Source organism: Papilio xuthus, unplaced genomic scaffold, assembly GCF_000836235.2.
Source record: "Papilio xuthus unplaced genomic scaffold, Pxut_1.1 DF827789.1, whole genome shotgun sequence".
Classification (NCBI taxonomy): Eukaryota; Metazoa; Arthropoda; class Insecta; order Lepidoptera; family Papilionidae; genus Papilio; species Papilio xuthus.
This window is the reverse complement of record NW_013530860.1, coordinates 422,077-442,158: the sequence shown is the minus strand read 5'-3', so window position 1 is coordinate 442,158 and position 20,082 is coordinate 422,077. Positions and strand designations below refer to the sequence as shown.

The 20,082-nt window shown below is 35.7% G+C and overlaps 3 protein-coding genes across 3 annotated transcripts; all 3 read left to right on the top strand.

Annotated features, from left to right (window-relative positions):
• Positions 1 to 3,473: 3,473 nt before the first annotated feature.
• Or-63 (olfactory receptor 63) lies at positions 3,474 to 6,408 on the top strand. Its single transcript, XM_013308807.1, has 8 exons — positions 3,474 to 3,624; positions 4,119 to 4,335; positions 4,776 to 4,886; positions 5,035 to 5,233; positions 5,443 to 5,619; positions 5,701 to 5,805; positions 6,000 to 6,155; positions 6,349 to 6,408. The coding sequence occupies exons 1-8, from the start codon at positions 3,474 to 3,476 to the stop codon at positions 6,406 to 6,408; spliced, it is 1,176 nt and encodes a 391-aa protein (XP_013164261.1).
• A 699-nt stretch (positions 6,409 to 7,107) lies between these two features.
• Positions 7,108 to 10,498, top strand: LOC106115408 (odorant receptor 46a, isoform A-like). Its single transcript, XM_013308762.1, has 9 exons — positions 7,108 to 7,258; positions 7,526 to 7,742; positions 8,086 to 8,196; positions 8,299 to 8,353; positions 8,505 to 8,648; positions 9,003 to 9,179; positions 9,359 to 9,463; positions 9,853 to 10,008; positions 10,445 to 10,498. Exons 1-9 carry the CDS (start codon positions 7,108 to 7,110, stop codon positions 10,496 to 10,498), a joined length of 1,170 nt encoding a protein of 389 aa, XP_013164216.1.
• Positions 10,499 to 12,640: 2,142 nt separating this feature from the next.
• On the top strand, positions 12,641 to 19,726 carry LOC106115517 (multiple inositol polyphosphate phosphatase 1). The gene is made up of 8 exons (XM_013308939.1): positions 12,641 to 12,911; positions 13,489 to 13,637; positions 13,751 to 14,029; positions 14,192 to 14,290; positions 14,417 to 14,626; positions 14,857 to 15,104; positions 18,576 to 18,783; positions 19,616 to 19,726. Exons 1-8 carry the CDS (start codon positions 12,749 to 12,751, stop codon positions 19,628 to 19,630), a joined length of 1,371 nt encoding a protein of 456 aa, XP_013164393.1. The 5' UTR covers positions 12,641 to 12,748; the 3' UTR covers positions 19,631 to 19,726.
• Positions 19,727 to 20,082: the final 356 nt, after the last annotated feature.

The following is a 20,082-nucleotide window of genomic DNA, read 5'->3' as shown; positions in this document are numbered from 1 at the left end:
GACGTCACCGAGAGGACTGACTGTTGCTGGACAGCAGACAGCTCACGATGGTGAAATGGGCGTGGCAGTAAGCTCCGCCCATCCGCAACAAGTTGCAGCCCTCTTGACAGGATCAGGGATTTATTAGAAATCCTAAGGCCATTTACACACTCTTGGACATGATATTAAATTGAGGAATATTATTATGTATTCCTTAGTAAGGGATAATTAAAATCTTTGTAATTTGACTCTGAGACTGATCAACTCATAGAAGAAGTACCCAGCCACTTTATTTTTATGCTACTGAAATGTTTGACTACTAGTCGAATGTAAAAACAAATGTTTCAACAACAAGGCATCTTCTAAACTTATAATAGTATTAAAATGCAATAAAAACTTTCGTCTGGTTACAAAGTTAACATAGTACCCTGGCTAGAATATGTATTTTTTTGGAGAGATCATCAACTAAGGGGCTCAGAGTCTACCCTAAGTTAGTAGGCCATAGTTAATTACGCTCGCCTAATGCGGGTTGACTTCACACATATCTTTTGATTTTCTTTGCAGATATGTGCAGGTTTCATCACGATGTTTAAATATTTGATATTAAAAAGCCGCAACTATTAAATGTTAACTGTATATTTCTCTGCATTTTAACTATTGAGTACTGTTTCTTATTTTTCAAATACGAATTATTTTACGATTATTTTTTTTTCTAGTTTTATTCCTGAACGTGGTCTAAGAGTTTGTAGTATCGATGACACGCCTACATCCCGGCCTGTGATCTTCACAGATTGGACCAATCATCTGGGGGCCGCAGTTTTTCTCCCCCGGGGTCCGCATTGTCTTCTAATGTTGATTGCGAGTCTATGTAGCTCTTGAATAAATGTATACTTTTAAATTATTCAACATTTTCAAGTTAAATAAGAAAAAGCGTGAATTTAAAATTGAAATCTTTGACTTAATTGTCATGTTAAGAAAAATTGTCATGTGAAGAGTGGTAGAACCCGCTTTAACATCTTCGCACGAATTGGCCAGGTTCGCCCGGTGAAATACCACCACCACACAGAAAACAGGCGTGAAGTGGAGAAGAAATTCCGCGTTTCATCTGATGAGTGTGCGTCCCGGAGGCCTAATTTAGTCTTCTTTCCCTTCCCACCCTTTACTTATAATGAAAGGATGGGAAGTGGAAGTGGACTTTCCGGATGAGAGGATGCATGGAAAGGGAAAATATTTTCTTTCTGTGCATCCTCTTCTCCGTCGATTAAAGGTAGGCAACGCATATGCAATTGCGTATGTCTATGGGCAACGGTCACTTCGCTATTTCAGCGATTTCGGTGGCCGGTCGCTCTTTTGCCACCTTCTGATATAAAAAAAAAGTTACTTCAAGTATATCTTAAATTGATTTAATAACTTAAAGGTGAGTTTTTATGTGTTTGTTAAAGGCACCTAAGGAATTGCAAAACCGTCATTACTCTTGCAGACCTTAAGTTTAAGTTAAATTAAAAAAATACCAAATTAAACAAGCGATATGAAAATATTTTAATATTAACTGCCACCCGCGACTCCACGCGAAATTAAAAATAAACTTTGTACCCTATGTGTCCTTTTAGTTTGGGTTTTACATCTATACCAAATTTCATCGAGATCAGTTGAACCTTTCTGGAGATACCTTCTAACAAGCCATTCATCTGTACATTCGCATTTATATTATTAGTAAGACTATTTTACTTTTTTAATCACCAGAAAGAGCATCGTAACACACTAGGCTACACACCAGCAGGTTCATTCGTGAATTTGAATTAATACGTGCCCATTTTATTATAGTTTTAACAGATCTCTTTTATATGTATAAAGACGATATGGCTATGCGAAAGATAACAGCCCGCATACCGTCTGACCGTCCCCTTATCTTTAACATTTTAAGTTAAATTTTCAAACAACGTTAAATTGAAATCACTATTGCTCATACGTACTTATTAATAAGACCTTTATCCCTAAAGAAATGCGTCTAATATTTTTTTAGAAGGGGGCAAACGAGCAGCGGCCACACTGAGGTGTTCAACGACGCTCCTGGACATCAACAATACCAGAGGAACCGCAGATGCGTTGCCGGCCTTTGAGATGGTGATAAGCTCGCTTCTTGAAGCACCCTAAGTCGTAGCGGTTTGGAAATATTTGTGTTATTAGTACTATATCGACCAGGCACGGAATAGTCAACCTTTTTTACCTTGTACAAATCTAACATAGGCTTAAACGTATTCATTTGTCGAATATATAGGACTTCCAACGAATTATACATAGAAAATTTATTGCGACTCTTTACACAAATTAAAAAAAAACTAATTTCTTTACTGTCAGAGGCAAAGACATAAACTTAATTCTGTTCTGATATATAAATAAATAAGTTTTTAAGACTTTATGTAGAGTTAGCGTGTCCAAACTCTTTCCTTTATGTTCTTATTATCATTTTTAAATGCTAGAGTAAAGATTTCCTAGAAAATGTCTTTATAGTATATATGTAACTTTATTTTGGTAATCACGTCGAAGCGTATATCAGAAATTAAAAGTTACAAAACAATAATTTTGTAATAAATAAAAACATAGAGAATGGTATTTAGAAGGAAAGCTGACGATGTCGAAGGCTGTATTTATTGTAATAACACAATTGTGTTTGCTTAAAGTGTTGCGAGACAGTGATTAAATCTAATGGATACAGAGGTTTGAAACATTTTAATATTTGTATTCATTTAAAAAAAAACAACTTGTGTTCCTTGCGATATGTAACTTTGTAAAGGTTATTTTCAAAGGATCGAGCGTCGGTGGCTCAGGAGTTAAAGCATTTGACTTGTAATCTACAGGTCCTGGGTTCGAATCCCACCATGTACAAATGTGTTTTTCGATTTACGTATGTACATTTTTCCGACGTTCTTACGGTGTAGGAAAACATTGTGATGCAACCTGCACATATCTGAGAAGAAATTTAAAGATATATGTGAAGTCAAATCGCACTGGGCCAGTGTGGTTGACTATGGCTTAATCACCCCTAACTTTGGTAGGGTCTGAGCCCCTCGGTGGGGACGTATAGTTGACGATGAAAGATAATTTTATGGTTATTTCTTACTAATATCATAAGTGCAAATGATTAAGGCTGAATGGATCTTGATGAAATTTGGTATACATATAGAACATAGTCTGGAAGAACACATAGGATACTAATTAAGTTTTCTTTTAATCCCCCGCGGTTGGATTCGCGGGCGACTGATAATAGAAGTCGAGGAATGTAGGGATGTATGATCTAAAATTTATATTTCTAGACAAAAACTCCTAAAAGCTTTTCTTGTATTAAACGTTGTTGATTGGACAGCTTCCTGACTGTAAAAGAGGTAACAAAAAATGTTTCGAACATCTGGAACAAATAATTAAAGAAAATCAAATTAAACTCAATTGTTTCGATGCGAGCTTTTCTATTCATACAATACGTTAACACATCAAACATGACGGTCATCGTTGATAATATAAACTTGTCAGTCCGTGTGTCGCTGACAGTATTAAGATTAGTCGGCTTCTGGGCGCCTGAGGGACTGACTGAGCGAGGAAAATGGTGGTACAATGCCTATGGTTTTTTCTGCTTTATGTTTCTTTTGGGTAAGTTACAAAAGCGGTCTTCGACGACCTTTCATAAGTATTACTAATATGATATTTGTCATGGGACTGTAATAAATGAATCATAAAAACAAATAGAGTGTTAAGTGATCACTGAATAAGATAAATACAACACCGACGGCACAGAAAACGCGGCGCATCTTTAAGTTTACTAAGGCCCGGATAGGTTTTCTACGGCGCTCTTCTTTTCTTTTTTAGACATGTCTATTTCTTTTTTAGATTTCTTATGTTAGACATTAATTCGTGGAGTTGTAGCGCCACTTTCTGTCTAGCGCGGTCGTACAACTGCCTTAATCTAATATCGGGCCTGAGACATGAATTTGAGAGGCCAAAAGTTTCTCTAAAACTGCATTGAACACCACTATCAAGGTGTGACTGATGCATGGAGCTGTCGTGCTGTAGACGAAATTAAAGCGTACATAAAGACATTTGTTGTCATTGTATATTTAATATTCAAAATTATTATTAATAAACAGGCACATATATTATAATACAAGTTGTGGATTTATTCTTGATCTGGGGCAACCTACCGTTGATGACGGAGACGGCTTTTGTGCTGTTCACAAATCTAGCGCAGGTGGTTAAGTTCGTCAACCTGGCGGTGAGAGAGAAGATGGTACGGCAGATCATTAATGATGCAGATCAGATTCTACGAAAAGAGAATACAGAAGAAGGAAAAGATATTGTGAAGCAGTAAGTTTTGGTATTCATTACAGTGGTAGACACCAGCATAAATTCTGTTGATAAGTCGGCTCATCCGGTACAATACCACGACCACACAGAAGACAGGTGTCAAGTGCAAGAAATTACTCGTGTCATCTAATGAGTGTGTGTTCCGGAGACTTGATTTTAGTCCTCTTTCTCTTACCACACTCTTCTTATAAGGAACGATAACGTTAACTTATAAAAACGATAAGTGTATTTAATATCAGAGGGGACGCATAGGAAGAGGAAATATTATCTTTCTGTGCGTCTACTCCTTCACCCATTAAAGGTAGGCGACGCATCTGTAATTGCAGATGACTATAGGAACCAGTCGCTTTATTATTTCGGTGAATTCATGTGACTGGTAGTTCGTTTGATACCTTTTAATAAAAAAAATCAAGTATATTATTCTGTGTTTATGTATACAGATGCAATCGTGAGACTGCGGTATTGCAGTTCTTTTATATGGGCATAACACTTGTGACGATGATCGGCTGGGCATTCAGTGCTGAGAAGAACAAGCTTCCTCTCCGTGCTTGGTACTAATTATTATTTAATTTGAATCATTTATGGCAAATTTACAAATTACATTTTTAAATGTTGAATGTGCTCTGTATTTAAGTGTTCTCTTTTTAATGTAAGGCTTCATTTAGAACAGGTTTTATTGGATTTTTCTTGTCACACCAGGTACCCATACGACACCCGTCAGTCTCCGGCGTACGAATTGACGTACTTGCATCAGGTGGTGGCTCTGTGCGTTGCGGCCAACCTGAACGTGGGCAAGGATTCGTTGGTGACCACGTTGCTCGCCCAATGTCGTTGCCGTCTTCGTCTCCTGGCACTCACCTTGAGGAGTTTGAGCCATGATTTGGATGTTAAAGGAGATGTGAGACATTAAGATGGAATTAATTATGCGAGATGTTGGTAGATATTGGAAGTGTATTGGGATGAAACCTGAAGCACATTGGGAACAAATAATAAACAATTTTGTTAAGTGACATCTAGTGAAAGCTTATAGAAAACAAATTTTCTTCATTCTACTGCCCGTACAATAGATGGCGCTGTACTATATTAAATATTTTTTGTTTTTAACAGCGTCTTACAGTTAAGCAAGAGGCGGTTGTGACAGCTAGACTACGTGATTGCGTTCTGCGTCACCAGGCGGCGCTGCATGCAGCGGTACAACTGCAGACCTGCTTCTCGGAGCCGACCTTCGCGCAGTTCACGGTGTCCCTCGTCATCATTTGCGTTACAGCTTTCCAGCTAGTCTCTGTAGGAATTAGCATAATTTATACATGAAAGCTTTAGTCCTTTGAAACTTTTATTAATATTGAAAGAAAAATCTGTTTCCAGCAAGTTGGCAACGTGGTACGTTTTTTGTCTATGGGGACGTATCTACTGAATATGATGTTCCAGGTCTTCGTCTACTGCTACCAGGGGAACCAATTGTCTGAAGAGGTATTCTACCAAAATTGAACTTTTTATGTAGATAAATATCACTATAAACGTCACACCTTTCAGATTAACAATGCTATTATCTCGTACATAAGACACTATTTACTTCATTAAGAGCTAAAACGCCTCCATCGCTTCCCTTCCGCCTCCCCTCCTGTATGCCCATTGGCAAATTAATAACATATATTTTGCTTCAGAGTGTAGGAGTTTGTGAGTCTGCATACGCCGCTCCGTGGCACACTTTCAGCACACCGCTGCGTCGCTCCCTGCTCGTGGTGATGTCGCGCAGCCGCCGCGCCGTTCGCATCTCCGCTGGGGGATTCACCGCGCTTTCACTCGCTTCGTTCACGTCTGTAAGTCTACCGAGAATTGTTGTTAGTTATGTTAGATTCAGACGAGCGCAGAACAGTGCTGTACTAACATTGTCTGAACCCATACTATCCTATCTGAACAATACTGTTTTGTCGTAGTATATAAAACTTTATAAGATTTTGAGATTAACTATTTGAATTTTCATGTGTGTAAAAAGCATTTTTTCCTTTTCAGATAATCAAGGCGTCGTACTCTTTATTCACATTGCTGCAGCAAGTTGAAGAAAAAAAGTAGAATTTGATTATTTTCATTTTGAAATAAAAAAAATATATAGATTTGTCGATACTGTTTTATGTTAATATTTTTTTAAACGTCAATGTAATATTTTACGAAAGGCATAGAAAATAATATAGGATACATATGTTGTACTCGTAAACGTAGTGTTTGCTTGGTTCGATTAAAAATGTGACAAAATCAAATACAGCAAAGTGGTGTTTAAATTAATAGCAAGTTGTTAAAGCGAGCGACACGTTCTAACCAATAATTATATAAACAAAGAGCAACGGTATCGCCAACATTTTAAATAGAATTAAATATATACATAGACATTATTAGTTGGAATCTTTTGGCGCGAATGGCGCGCTTTCGTTACCAAGTCAAGTGTCAGAATGATAAGTGAGGGGACATAAACATTTTAGTAAGGCTAGTATTGCAGCTGTACACCGGCACATTGTCGGATTTTCTTTCTAACAATACCTAAAACATTACGTTATAAAAGTGCAGAACACAAGAAACAGGGCTTATTCTATATTTGAAAACGCCTAGATTACAGTTTTTGATTGGTGATTAAAATATTTTTAGCTGTCAACTTTTGAATTTGCGGATAAAAAAAAAGGTTTGAAACACCTGCTTAGTAATAAATTAAAGTGTACCATCAAATATATAACGCGTTGCAGGAATATTGCACTTAATGTAGATTGAGGTGTCTACACGATGACTTCACTTGTCGGGAAAGTTAATTCTACCCTCAGAATTCCACTGACCTTATTCTTAGTGTTAGGTTTGTGGGCACCGAACCATTTCCAAGGGTTACGAAAGCGTCTATTTAATATTTATACCTTTTTCTCTTACATGTTCTTAGTAGGTAAGTTAAGAGTATCTACTAATATTATAAATGCAAATGTTTAAATGGATGGATGTTTGTTTGAAGGTATCTCCGGAACGGCCGAATGGATCTTGATGAAATTTGTCATACATATAGAACATAGTCTAGAAGAACACATAGACTACTCATTAAGTTCATAACTAATTAGGTGCAGACGGAGTCGCGGACGACAGCTAGTATTACTTAAGTCGCAGATTCATATCCTGCTAGAAGGACCAACTTGTATATTGAATTTGTTTCTTCTAGGTATTTACATCACTGTACAACTCGGTGATCTTTACAAAGTATGGGGTAATATATCTCTGATGACAGCTACCATGTTTCTAATCTTTACAAATCTTGCATTAAGTGGTAAATTCATAAATATTGTGTTAAGAAAGACGCAAATACAAAGCTTGATCGCTGAAGTGAAGGAGGAATTAGATGCAGAGACTAGAGAAGAGGGAATAACAATTATTAAAAGGTAAACCACATAGAGCTGGATGAGAGTGGCCGAGGATCGTGCTCAGTGGCGTGCCATAGGAGAGGCCTATGTCCAGCAGTAGACTAGTATAGGCTGATGATGATGATGAAACCACATAACTTTAAACATCCATCTGAAGATGTATACAAGATTGGTTGAATAAGGTCTGATGAAAGAGAAAAAGAGTTAAAAGAACAAGTGACTAAAAAATGACTAGATATCTTGGGTGTAAAAATTGGTAGAAGAATAGATAATTTTGAAAATGTTGTGTTTGACTAAGATATTATTGTTAGCGATAGAAAGAATTGGTAATTGAAAAATTGTCATCTGTTTTCTTTCTTAGTTGTAACCGTGAGACGACTATCCAATATTACGGATATATCTGGCTGTCTTACGTGACTATACTGGGTTGGGCTGCCAGTGCCGAGAAAAATCAGCTACCTTTGCGAGCTTGGTATGGAATGAGTTTCAAACTTAAAGCAACAGTGAGATATGTTAGAAAAAAGATACATATTAATATAGAGACAGATTCTGACTGCAGCTGATTTCTTTCTAGGTATCCTTATGATGTGTCTAAAACTCCTGCCTATGAGATTACGTACTCGCATCAGGTTAGTACGATTTTTATAACTAAGAATAAATTCTTCACAAGTTTTTTAATTACTTTAACAAAATGTCTTTCTCCATCTTTCTTCAACATTAACCTGTTTCATCGCAATGTAAGAGGTAAGACCTCGTGAACATTTAAGAATGTTTTTTCAGTGTATAGCACTCCTTATCGCTTCAGCACTGAATATCAGCATGGATATCTTGGCCACGACCCTCATCTGCCAGTGCCGCTGTCGCCTGCGTTTGCTGGCTCTTTCCCTCACCACGCTTTGTGATGGAGCACTGGTGGAAAACAAGGTATTATAAGAAGAAAAATGACTATGACTTTCATTTAACTGGGTGCTAGGTGATATCATTAGAGAATTGTTTTTTCATGTCATATGATGGTGATGTTTTAATTTTGTTGTGGTCATTTGTGCAGGGAACAAAAAATTACTCAACATATCTGTTTTATTGAGACCTAAATACGTTCTGTTTGGAACAAAATCCGACATTGTGCCGGCGCATCACTAGACCTATTTAAATATCAACGCTTACATCCCCTCACTAATCGATTTGACACTTAACTAGGAAAGCGCGTCATTCGCTCCAATTGATTCTAACTAATATTGTCTTAAATTTAGTTGATTCATTTAACCATTGTTTCTTTAGAGTCATGTTTCATGTAATGAAGACGTAGTAATGTCCCGTCTACGTAAATGCGTCGAGCGCCACCAGTCGGCGTTGGAACACGCTCGTCTTTTGCAAATCTACTTCTCCGCTCCGATCTTTGGCCAGTTCTTAGTATCTGTGCTTATCATATGTGCGACTGCTTACCAATTGGCCTTTGTAAGTACTTAATTTATATAAAAGCATTATTAAGGTACACCGCAAATTCCATGATGATAGTGAATATAAAATAGAGAGGCTATAGAAGGAACCAATTAAATGGAGAAGGATGGAGTCGTCTTTTCTTGACATGATGAAGGACTGTGATATTTAGCTATTTGATAATAGTATGTTTCTAGGAGTCATCAAGCCTATTACGAGTATTTGCAATGGTAGCATATTTAGTGGACATGATGTTACAAGTGTTTCTCTACTGCTATCAGGGGAATGAACTGCTCGATCAGGTAATTAATGTGTGCTTTTTAATTTAATACCTAAGTCAGCGCAAGAACATGAGGATATAAGTGATCAAGGGAATTCTAAAATAGATTACTTTTGATACTGTCGACTGACGGCCGTGTTCTAGTCAGCGTTGAATCTAAATTCTAAAAAAAATCTTAAATATAATACTTAGGTAGCCCTTAATTTGTATCGTATAATGTTTTTGGCCATTTTCAAATCATCTTTATAGAAAATCTCAAGATATGAGCTAACCTGCTAACCTATATGAGCTTTCTGAGACTTTAATATCTGTATAACTTAACTTTGCCAAACAGAGATGACAATATATTTTTATCTCTGGTTGAAGTTTGGTCTCAGAAACCACTATTAGTCTTATAAATACCGTTTTCAGAGTGAGAATATAAAAGAGGCAGCTTACGCGTGCCCGTGGTACTACTGCAGCACCCCAGTGCGGCGCGCGTTGCTCCTCCTCACCACGAGGAGCTACCGGCTTGTCAGGCTGAGAGCAGGAGGGTTCACTGAACTCTCCCTAGCTTCGTTTATGGGAGTTAGTTGTTATTTCCACTTAGCGACTAGCTGTGTGGCTTTGGCCGCGATGGTTATAGGACTTTGTACAAATGACGGTCGCGTGCATTTAACCGCTAAAGTCTAAATTTGATCCTAACGATATGCTTATAAAATTTAAGGAGGAACTTTTTATGTGCGCATTTCTCACAACCTTTCTTCTAGATGAACCTAGTATAGCACAATTGTATGCATACAATTTTACTAATATTATAAATGCGAATGTTTCTATGGATGGATATTTGTTTAAAGGTTTAAGGTATGTCTCAATGGATTACGATGAAACAGTCTGGAAGGAGACATAGGTTACTTATATATATTTTTTAATTCCGTGCGGATGGATTTGCGGGCAAAAGTGTTATATAATTGCTTGCTATTTTAGATTGAAATAAATAGTTTAATTACGTTTGAATTTTCAGATAATCAAAGCTTCGTATACATTCTTCACAGTACTTCAACAAGTGGAGGAATAAAGGATTTCATAAGTGAAATAAAATTAAATTGATTCTTATAATCAGCACCATAAATTATAAAGTAGTTTGATTTTCTCTCATAATATAAACTTGCATTCAGCAGTAAAATTAAAGTCTTCACTTACGTTCGAAAGCGATTAGATACTGCCCTAGTTCTAACCGAAAATATGTCATCTAGCGCTCCGCCGACGTTAATACTATAGCGCGACAGGTTCCCGAAAAACCAATGATTTTGGACTCCGGATGGAGTATATCCAAAGTTAAAACTTAAAGGAATTAACCAAGAGTGTAGTCTGCGGTTTAATTTAACACAACACGGGAAATATAACTCGGTTTGGAGACCGGAAAGATTGACAGATTAACAGCTCTTTCTTGATTCGATGGGATTTGTCTGTTTAATTCCAGTAACGAATGCGACTCAAGGCTGGTAAATAGGCTTCGTCATTTAAGTGTCCGTGGCTTGGTCGTAGTTGGTTGGTTAGTAGTTGCATAAATCAAGGAAATATTGGAACTTACTGATAATTTTATCAATGTTTAATCAATATATTACTTTATCAAGATCTAATAAATTAGGGAAGTGATGTTTGATGTTTTTATTATGCAAGTGAACGCCGCGTGGTTTCCGAATTTCAATTCGTGATTCAGATATTTATATTATACAGGGCGTTCGAAATTAGAACTTAAAGCATTACTTCACTTAAATAAAAGGAAACTTTGCGACAATTTATTTTAAAGAGTATTTAATATTTTTAAGGCTAATCGTCTTTTGTTGTACAATCTTTGGACATCACTGTTTTTTTAATTAAGTCTTAATCAGTCTGCTAATTATGTTATTTTTTTAAAGTATTCAATGAACGAGAGCGTCGGTGGCTCAGGGGTCAAGCACTTGACTTGCAAACTGCAGGTCCTGAGTTCAAATCCCACCATGTACCAATGTGTTTTTCTATTTCCGATTTACATATGTACATTTAACCGACGTTCTTACGGTGAAGGAAAACATCGTGATGCAACCTGCACATATCTGAGAAGTAATTCAAAGATATGTGTGAAGTCAGCCAACCCGCACTTGGCCAGCGTGGTTGCCTAGTCACTAGTGACTTAGGGTAGGCTCCTAACCCCTCGGTGGGGACGTATAGTGAGCTGATGATGATGCATGAATTACAACTTTACGCCGCAATTTATAGTGTAGTAAGAAAAACAAAAAGGTTACCGCCTTTATAGATTGCTTGATTAAAAATCTATTGTAAAATTATGATCTGTATAATATTAAAAGGTATAAAGATAAACACGAATCGAAGGCGTGTAGATGACGCTACATTATTGTAGGTTTTCATTGGCGAAAATATTATCGATAAAGGTATGTTTACATTGTAACATTTTTTAGTAAAATGATAGTTATTTACATACGTTATTTGCTTTATTGCATTTTTTAAAGCATTTGAAATTATTATATTTGACCTTTTTATTATGTATTTTTTAAATTGAAAATAACTAGAGGCATATTTGTAATTTTTTTTAATATTTTACTAATATTATAAATGCAATGCCTTGGATATGTATGTAGATGGATGGATGAATGGATAGAGCTTTGTTAGATGATATATCCAGAACGGCTACATGGATCTCTCTAAAAATTTGTATAGATCTAGAACACAGTCTGGAAGAACAGATATGCTACTAATTATCTTTTTTTAATTCCTTGCGGACGGGATCGCGAGCGACAGCTAGTTGCTTAAAACGGACGAATGGTCGGGGATTTTCCAGCATTTATACGTTAAGCATTATTTGCTTAAAACAGCTCTAAATATGTGAAAACTGTTTTCACCTTGAACTTTTTGTCTCAGCCATTGTTTAACAAAGAACACTTCACTTCGCACGTAAGTGTTGAATTATATTGCAAGTAACAGTTCCGCTAAGGTTAGCGTGTTCTATGCACGTGTCACAAATCTTGTGTGCACGTTACAAATTAAATATATGAAGAAATTATCTCGTGATTAAGTTTTAAAAATAAAAAAATGTGCCGTTCAATCTCAAGTGAACAGAGAATGTGTTAATTTAAATAATTTTAGAACAATCGAATAAACAAATCTGTTTTTTTTTTCAAAGAAAACTACGGAACCAAAATGAATAACACTGTCATTTAACAATAAAACAATTGTGAAATCACCCTTAAATATTTATAAGAAAAAAGATAAGTGAAAAACTATAAAAGGTTTAGATTGACGTATTGATAATGGCTTGGCTAGGAAGATGTGTAACATGATCATAAGTTTAGTCCTCCTCTGTGTGGCGGTTAGTGTCTATGGCCAGCGGGATTGTTACTGGAACGCGCAATGCCCATACCTCCTCTACTCCACGAAGACACCCTATGACACCATCCGAGGGGATATAAGAGACCAACCAACTATAGATAGTAAGGTTTATTAATAGTTAAATATGTTTCACTAATTCTTAGGCTCCTTCAAGAAGCGAGCATGCCATTTCCTTAAAGGCCGGCAACGCATCTGCAGTTAATCTGGTGTTGCAGATGTCTATGGGTGTCGTTGATCACCTCGGTGTTTCCGCTACTCGTTTGCCCCTTTTCTTATAAAAAAAAAACCATAAAAAAAGGTCTTGACAGACGTACGAACGGACAATAAAGTGATCTTATAAGGGTTCCATTTTTTCGTTTCGAGGTAAGGTACCCTAATAAGTACGAAGCGTGAAAACGAAAGCCAGGCGATAAGTCAAATATGCTTTATCCTCCTCTCTCCCTAATCAATTTTGTTAGACTTTTTAAATGAAAAGACAAAAAAAAAGAAAAAGGCTAACAGAGACGATTAGAAAGATTTTAATAATTTTCTCCAGTTGCATATCAGACAATCTCTTCACATCAATATTCTATATACTCGTATACTTGTTATGTATACTTCCTTTCAGTCTAGATCTCTAGTTACTTAAATATTTACAGATTATTAGTTCTACTTGTCTAAAAGCGTTATTCTCTTTAGATTGTCAAGCCGTGAGCATCTGGTCTTTGCACCGGCATGGCAACCGCAACCCGGGCTCCAGCGTCACCAACAGGATCAAAGTGGTTGCCGGTCTTAAAGATGAGATCATACAGAGCTTTGAGAATGGCAGGGGACAGCTGTGCTCACAGGTATGTCAATGGAAAATATACTGATAAATTGAAGTATTTACTATAGAAAACATTGTTTTAACCTTAACAAGCACTAGTCGTAAAATTTAAAAAAAAAATGTTGTTATTCTTAGGACATTGATAAATTCCGCAATTGGAAATGGAATGAAACCCTTGAAGTATCCCAGTCTTTCCTAACCGGGACTGGTTATGAAGAGATTTACGATATTGCCAAACGTCTTCGTGAGAGATATCCTCACTTGCTGCGGGGATCTGATGACGATTACTACTTTAGGGTCACCAATGAGCAACGGACTGTCACCAGTGGCATGGCTTTTGTCCATGGTTTAGCGGAAGGAACAAATCTTAATCTAACTGTAGACGGACCATATGAAAGGGATGACTTAATAAGAGTAAGTGTAAAGAATACCGTTAATTTTAAGATGTTACTTATTTCTTTATCCAACTGCAACACATTACAAGAATCTGAACTGCTCTCCAAAAACATCCAATTATTGTTCCTTTACTTGTTTGTGACCTTCTAAACGTTATTTAACATGATCAATATATTACAGCCGTATGAGAACTGTGATAGATACCAGCAGGAGGTGAAAGGAGGTCCTCAAGTAGAGGCCGAACTTGAAGCGTACTTTGAATCAGCCGAATATAAAGACGTGAGTTTTCTTAATCTCTTTATCTAAATCACTGAGGAAATAATCATTAACGCAGACTAAGTAATACTTGAATTCACTTGTACTAAAATAAACCTCATACATTTTCTAATGTTTTATTGTTTACAGGTTCAGAACAATGTTCAAGAGCGCTTGGGTATTCAAACTCTATTATCTGCAGAAGATGTGTATTCTATCTATGAGATATGTCGCTTCTACCGATCTTGGACGGATACCAAACAGTGTCCCTGGTGCTCTGCCTTCTCCGACCAGGATCTTATCGTCTTGGAGTACAGAGATGATGTACGGCATTATTACAGGAATGCATACGGGTCTTGGGTAAATATTTGATTTTATAACATAGCAGCGTGTATGATGCCTGTTCTATTTCTCTCGGTTGCTTTTATCGATACAAGTTGGTACATACTTATTATATCTGTTCATGCTCCAATGCAAAAATATAATTTAATGAAAATGTGTATAAAACGGCCTTTAACAATAACATCCTTAGATGAAATCAGAAACGGACTGTAAAAGAAGACGATGAATTGGGTTTTTATTTTTGTAAGGTACCCGGAAGTATTGGTGAAAATCTGGTTAAAAATCTTTACGAGAACTTCGAAGCTGCAGTCAACGGGACAGGAAAGAATATTGTCTCCTACTTCAGCCATGACACAATGATGGAGATGGTCTACTGCGCTCTGGGACTCTTCAAAGATGACGCTCCAATCAGGGGAGCAGTCAGGAATCCAGATAGACTATGGAAGACCAGTTTTATCGCTCCCTTCTCCGTGAATATTATTGCTGTTTTAAATACGTAAGTCTGACAAATCTTATCTCTTCTAAATCTCAATTTTTCCAACAGTTCAATACATCTTATGATATTGTTAAATTTGATTAACTCTTTCTTATTTAGAAGTGGTTCAAATTCAGTTAGTAAGAATTTTGGTTAAATCTAAGGAACCAATTCTTTTACATCAATCAATATTAATAAAAAAAAATTCAATTTACGTTTAGATTTAGAAAAAGAAAGAAAAAAACGGAACGCTTTTAGGTTCACTTTGTTGTCCATCCGTCGGTCTGTCAAATTTTTTATGGTTACCTTATGCCCGAATTCTGAAACGTCACTCAAATATCTACTTTCGTAAGCAGTGCTTATAATTTAAGAGACGTCAAAACTTAAGTGGAATTCACAAACGCAAATCAAGACATCTAAGCGCGTGATTCCGTAAGTAGACGTAACATTTTTACGTCATGGCAACAACCTCTGTTCTGTGTCAAAGAGTATGTAGAAAAGATTTGTTCTCAATTACATTTTCTTAAAATTAACTTTTTGTATCCGGTTCACGCAGCATGGGTTAGACAATGTGTAGTTGTAAGATGAGTTTATTCCCAAATATCAAAGAATATTCAAAAAATACTGCATGTTATGAGTATTTCGTATTTTTTTTATTTAAAGCAAAGAAGATTATAATAAAAGAATATCATATCTGTTTTAATTTTTTTTTAACAAAAAATAAATAATTTTGACCGTATTTTTGTAGAATGGAATGCACCGGACATTATTGTTTATTTTGATATTGTGATTTACGAGAAAATACAGGTAAGCAGAACACAGTATATGGGTTTTTTGGTGAATTCAATAACAGTTTTTGTAAATAATAACTTTATACTTGTGATGTAGAAATACGTCAGTATGCAAAATCGGCAAGAAGTACTTTTCATGTGGATATATTTTTGTTTTTGACTTTTTGGTTATAGATACGTAATTTATTTACATGAATTGTTATTATTATTCTTTCAGAATTTTCGGAAAATTGGCACATAGAATTGAGACATAAAACAACTATTGGCGGTTTTAGAAGACGGAAATGTTTCTGAAGATGGTTTGGAAGATGAAAGTGAAGATGACGAATCCTTTTTAGCTTATGCAAGAGAGATAATTCAAGAGAAAGAAGACGAGGATGCAGAGGATCATGAAGATCCTACCTATAGCGATCCACCACTGGTTCAAGATTTTCCTGACTCATTGAGTAAAATTATTTCTTCATTATCCATGCACGAAGGTCATGAATATTTTGTAGTTTGATTAAAGGAAACTTGTTTGGAAAAAAGACAGTTTGTATGATATTGTATGATGAATCAAAAATAATTTGCCAACCAAGTACAACAGACTCTGCTATAACTGAACTTGATACACCATATAAATGTTTTTTGCATTACTTTACACCAGAGTTTCTTAAAAAATTGTTGATGAAATTAACTTATATGCAGTGCAAAAAAAAAACCCTTTAATATATTTTAGTATTACTGTTGGGGAGTTAAAAAAATCTTTGGAATTCTTTTATTTATGTCAATGGAGCATTTTCCTAGTGTTTGCTCATACTGGCATTCGAAGATTGGGCACAATCCTGTAAGGAGCGCAATGCCGGTAAAATAATTGTTTCAGAGATTTTTATACACTGCAATGAGCCTAACTAGAAGACCATCGTTCAGCAGAATAGTACTCAATTAAAATTTTTAATAGTAACCGTTATGCATACTGATGTAGATTCACATCAGTAAGTTTTTTATAAAATATACTTTTTAGAAAAGAAAAAGTTTTATTTCTTCATTTTCCCATAATCTATGTTAAATTTTCCACCTCTCTCAATTTATGGCATTTTAAAAAAAATATATGCATTTAAGGGTTAAGAGAGAATTTTATATTGCTTACAAGATAAATATTTTGAACATAAATATTCAATAAGTTTTTATTACATTGATAAATATATTTATTGCTAAAACTTTTCCAGGAAAGGTAAAAGCAAAAAAAAACAATTCAAAAAAGGCATGGGGATGACCTCTAGCAAGCCTATTTTAGAGCCAAGCTAAGAAATGCTGATTTAGAATATAAATAATATATATGATAAACATAAGCTAGAAATGAATTTGAGAACGCCAAAAAGCCGTTCAACTGTGTTTCTGGTTTTACGATGGTGGTGGTGGTTCATAGACGGTATCCAAATACAGTACTGTTTCTTTAGACAAGCGAAGCCTTGCGCGAAACTCCGCATCCGTATACTTTTCAAAATAATCGAGGATTTTTTGGGTTTCGCCGACACACACTAGGCCTTTCATGGTCCGAAAGCGATGATAATGACGATACTGACATGGTTCCTCGTAAGGTTTTTGAGATTTGAGATTTGAGAGAGATTTGAGATGCCTCACGACCGCTCTTAAATTTTTGGCAAACTTAAGTCGACATGACAGTTCATTTGACAGAAAAATGACACTGAGTGACGATTGAGAATACGAAATTTGGTTTGAGTGGCCTGTAAGCATCGTCTTACTTGAGTAGCCTCAAAATTGAGATGCGCCTTTAACTGACGTTTGAGAATTTCATATTGGAGTTTAAGCGTGGTCTTATCTTTTAAGACGCCGTTACATATTTGAGTGACGTTTCAGTATTCGGGCATTAGATTATAAAATATAATATAATAAAATCTTTATCTGTACTCTAAAAGGAAGTTTCAACTATTATAATATTATGCATTACTAGTAAGAACACGATGATTCAATGATAAATTATCAATATTATCTATATCAGTTATTGTTGAAGACATATCTTGATAACATAAGCTCTTTGGACGTGAGCTCGGCGTGACGCCTGTTCTATCTCTCTCGATTGATTTTATCCGTATTTTATAAAAATATTGGTAGAAGCGGAAAACTTGTTAAAACTCATAAATAACATGAGTATAATTTGATATTTTCATTTATAATAGTTTTCTCTGTTCTAACTTTTCATCTTCTTTTAATTTTATTACGTTATTAATATTGAAACCTATTATTTAAAGTGTTTCCAAAATAGAATACGGACCGTACTAAAACTTATTTACAAGAATGTACTTCTTTTACCAAGATCGGATACATTTGTAGTTTGCTTTTGGGTTGTGACTGTTCACGGGCAGTAATCTTTGTGCAACTAACTTCGCAACTTACCATGCTATTTGAAAGACATAAATTGGGGAAGACATTTTGCGATATTTTCTTAAATTATTCAAACTTTCGTGAGACATTATACTAAACTGATATATAAACACGGCTAAACACTCACGTATAATCGTTCGGTGGCGGCACCGACTAGTTAGTGAGCTGAGGGCCTTGTCCGCGAAATAATACCAGTACCACTCATCCTGATAAAGGGCCCCCGATGGACTCGAAACTAGTCGGTGCCGCCACCGGACGAATATACGCGATATTTTCTTGTTCAGGTCTTGGAGATTAATGTGCATTTTTTTTCCAGTTGCCAAGAATCAGACACCCAGACGTACCGCGTACAATTCTTTATGAACGAACTCGTTACGGAACTCTGTCCATTAGCTGGTTGTACTTGGGAACAATTCCAAGAGAAATTCCAGAAGTTCACAGAAGCTAATCTTGATTTCTGTAGCATGGAAAACAAAGTCAATGAACCCGAACCTATTGGAGGAAAGGCATCGTCATTTACCGCGGTAATTAACATCTTAATGATGGTGGAAGTTATTGCTTATATCATAAGATATTAGTTAAGAGAGATTTAAGACTTATTTTTTAAATATACTTGTAAAACTGCTGTATCGTTTTTTGCTATATCTAAAAGTAAAGCTCTATCGTTTACAAGTCAGTGGACAATTGGCTTTTTATGTTTAGAGTATTAATTTTAGAAATGCTTCTTTCCTTTTCCCCTTACATTGTTATGCAAATATTCTTGTATTTTGTCATTATCAAACAATTGTGTCTTCATAAATGGCCTTTTTTCTTCTTCAATTTACGTTATTTCTTTTTTCTATTATAATATCTATAACAAAATATACCTGAATGCGATAGTTATTTGAGACTTAACACTACTTGTGCAAAAAACTAACGCTCAGATATGATTGTTATAGAAATTTTAGAAAAAATCTATCAAATTCAAAATATCTTACTTCTGATGGATGGATGAATGTTTGTTAGGAGTTATATCCTAAATGGCTGAACGGATTTCTATAAAGTTTGACATGAATATAGAACATAGTCAAGAAGACATAGACTATTAATATTTTTTTAGTCGATTAGGGCGATAGCTAATTTCTTCCTTCACGATTTTGTTAGCCTTAGTAGACGCTATTCTAATACAGAAGATGTCTACATCAGCTATAAGTAACATAAAAAAGTAATTTAAGGATAGCTAATCAGGATAATTAAAGATAATCTAAAAGTAAGAAAAAGTAATCGATAAAGTTAATTAAATTAATCTTCAGACTCTCTTCTGCAAGTATGACGTCATCATTGATAAATAAGTAAAAATATTTAATTTAATTACAGGATGATGAGGAGTAAGGGAACTCTCGAATTTTTTTACGAAGTCTCAGGGAGTTGACTCTATTGTTATATAATTTATAATTATTTATGGTAATAAACGAGTATTAAAGTAAACGAGTGTAATAATTTCATCACATAAATGATAAATAATATCTAACAATGAGAGCGTCGGTGGCTCAGGGGTCAAGCATTTGACTTACAATCTGCAGGTCCTGGATTCGAATCCCGCCATGTACCAATGTGTTTTTCTATTTCCGATTTACATATGTACATTTATCCCACGTTCTTACGGTGAAGGAAAACATCGTGATGCTGCACATATCTGAGAAGTAATTCAAAGATATGTGTGAAGTCAACCAACCCGCACTTGGCCAGCGTGGTTGACTATGACCACCCGTAACTTAGGTTAGGCTCCGAGCCCCTCGGTGGGGACGTATAGTCAGATGATGATGATGATCTAACAATGTAGG

Excerpts from the sequence above, each read along its gene's own strand:
- Or-63 (XM_013308807.1), top strand. The coding sequence starts at position 3,474 with ATGACGGTCATCGTTGATAATATAAACTTGTCAGTCCGTGTGTCGCTG. Across the intron at positions 4,336-4,775 it reads GGAAAAGATATTGTGAAGCA|ATGCAATCGTGAGACTGCGG; the intron begins GTAAGTTTTGGT and ends TTATGTATACAG. Across the intron at positions 4,887-5,034 it reads AAGCTTCCTCTCCGTGCTTG|GTACCCATACGACACCCGTC; the intron begins GTACTAATTATT and ends TTGTCACACCAG.
- LOC106115408 (XM_013308762.1), top strand. The coding sequence starts at position 7,108 with ATGACTTCACTTGTCGGGAAAGTTAATTCTACCCTCAGAATTCCACTG. Across the intron at positions 8,649-9,002 it reads GAGCACTGGTGGAAAACAAG|AGTCATGTTTCATGTAATGA; the intron begins GTATTATAAGAA and ends TTGTTTCTTTAG. Across the intron at positions 9,464-9,852 it reads GGAATGAACTGCTCGATCAG|AGTGAGAATATAAAAGAGGC; the intron begins GTAATTAATGTG and ends TACCGTTTTCAG.
- LOC106115517 (XM_013308939.1), top strand. The coding sequence starts at position 12,749 with ATGTGTAACATGATCATAAGTTTAGTCCTCCTCTGTGTGGCGGTTAGT. Across the intron at positions 14,030-14,191 it reads AAAGGGATGACTTAATAAGA|CCGTATGAGAACTGTGATAG; the intron begins GTAAGTGTAAAG and ends AATATATTACAG. Across the intron at positions 15,105-18,575 it reads ATTATTGCTGTTTTAAATAC|TTGCCAAGAATCAGACACCC; the intron begins GTAAGTCTGACA and ends TTTTTTTTCCAG.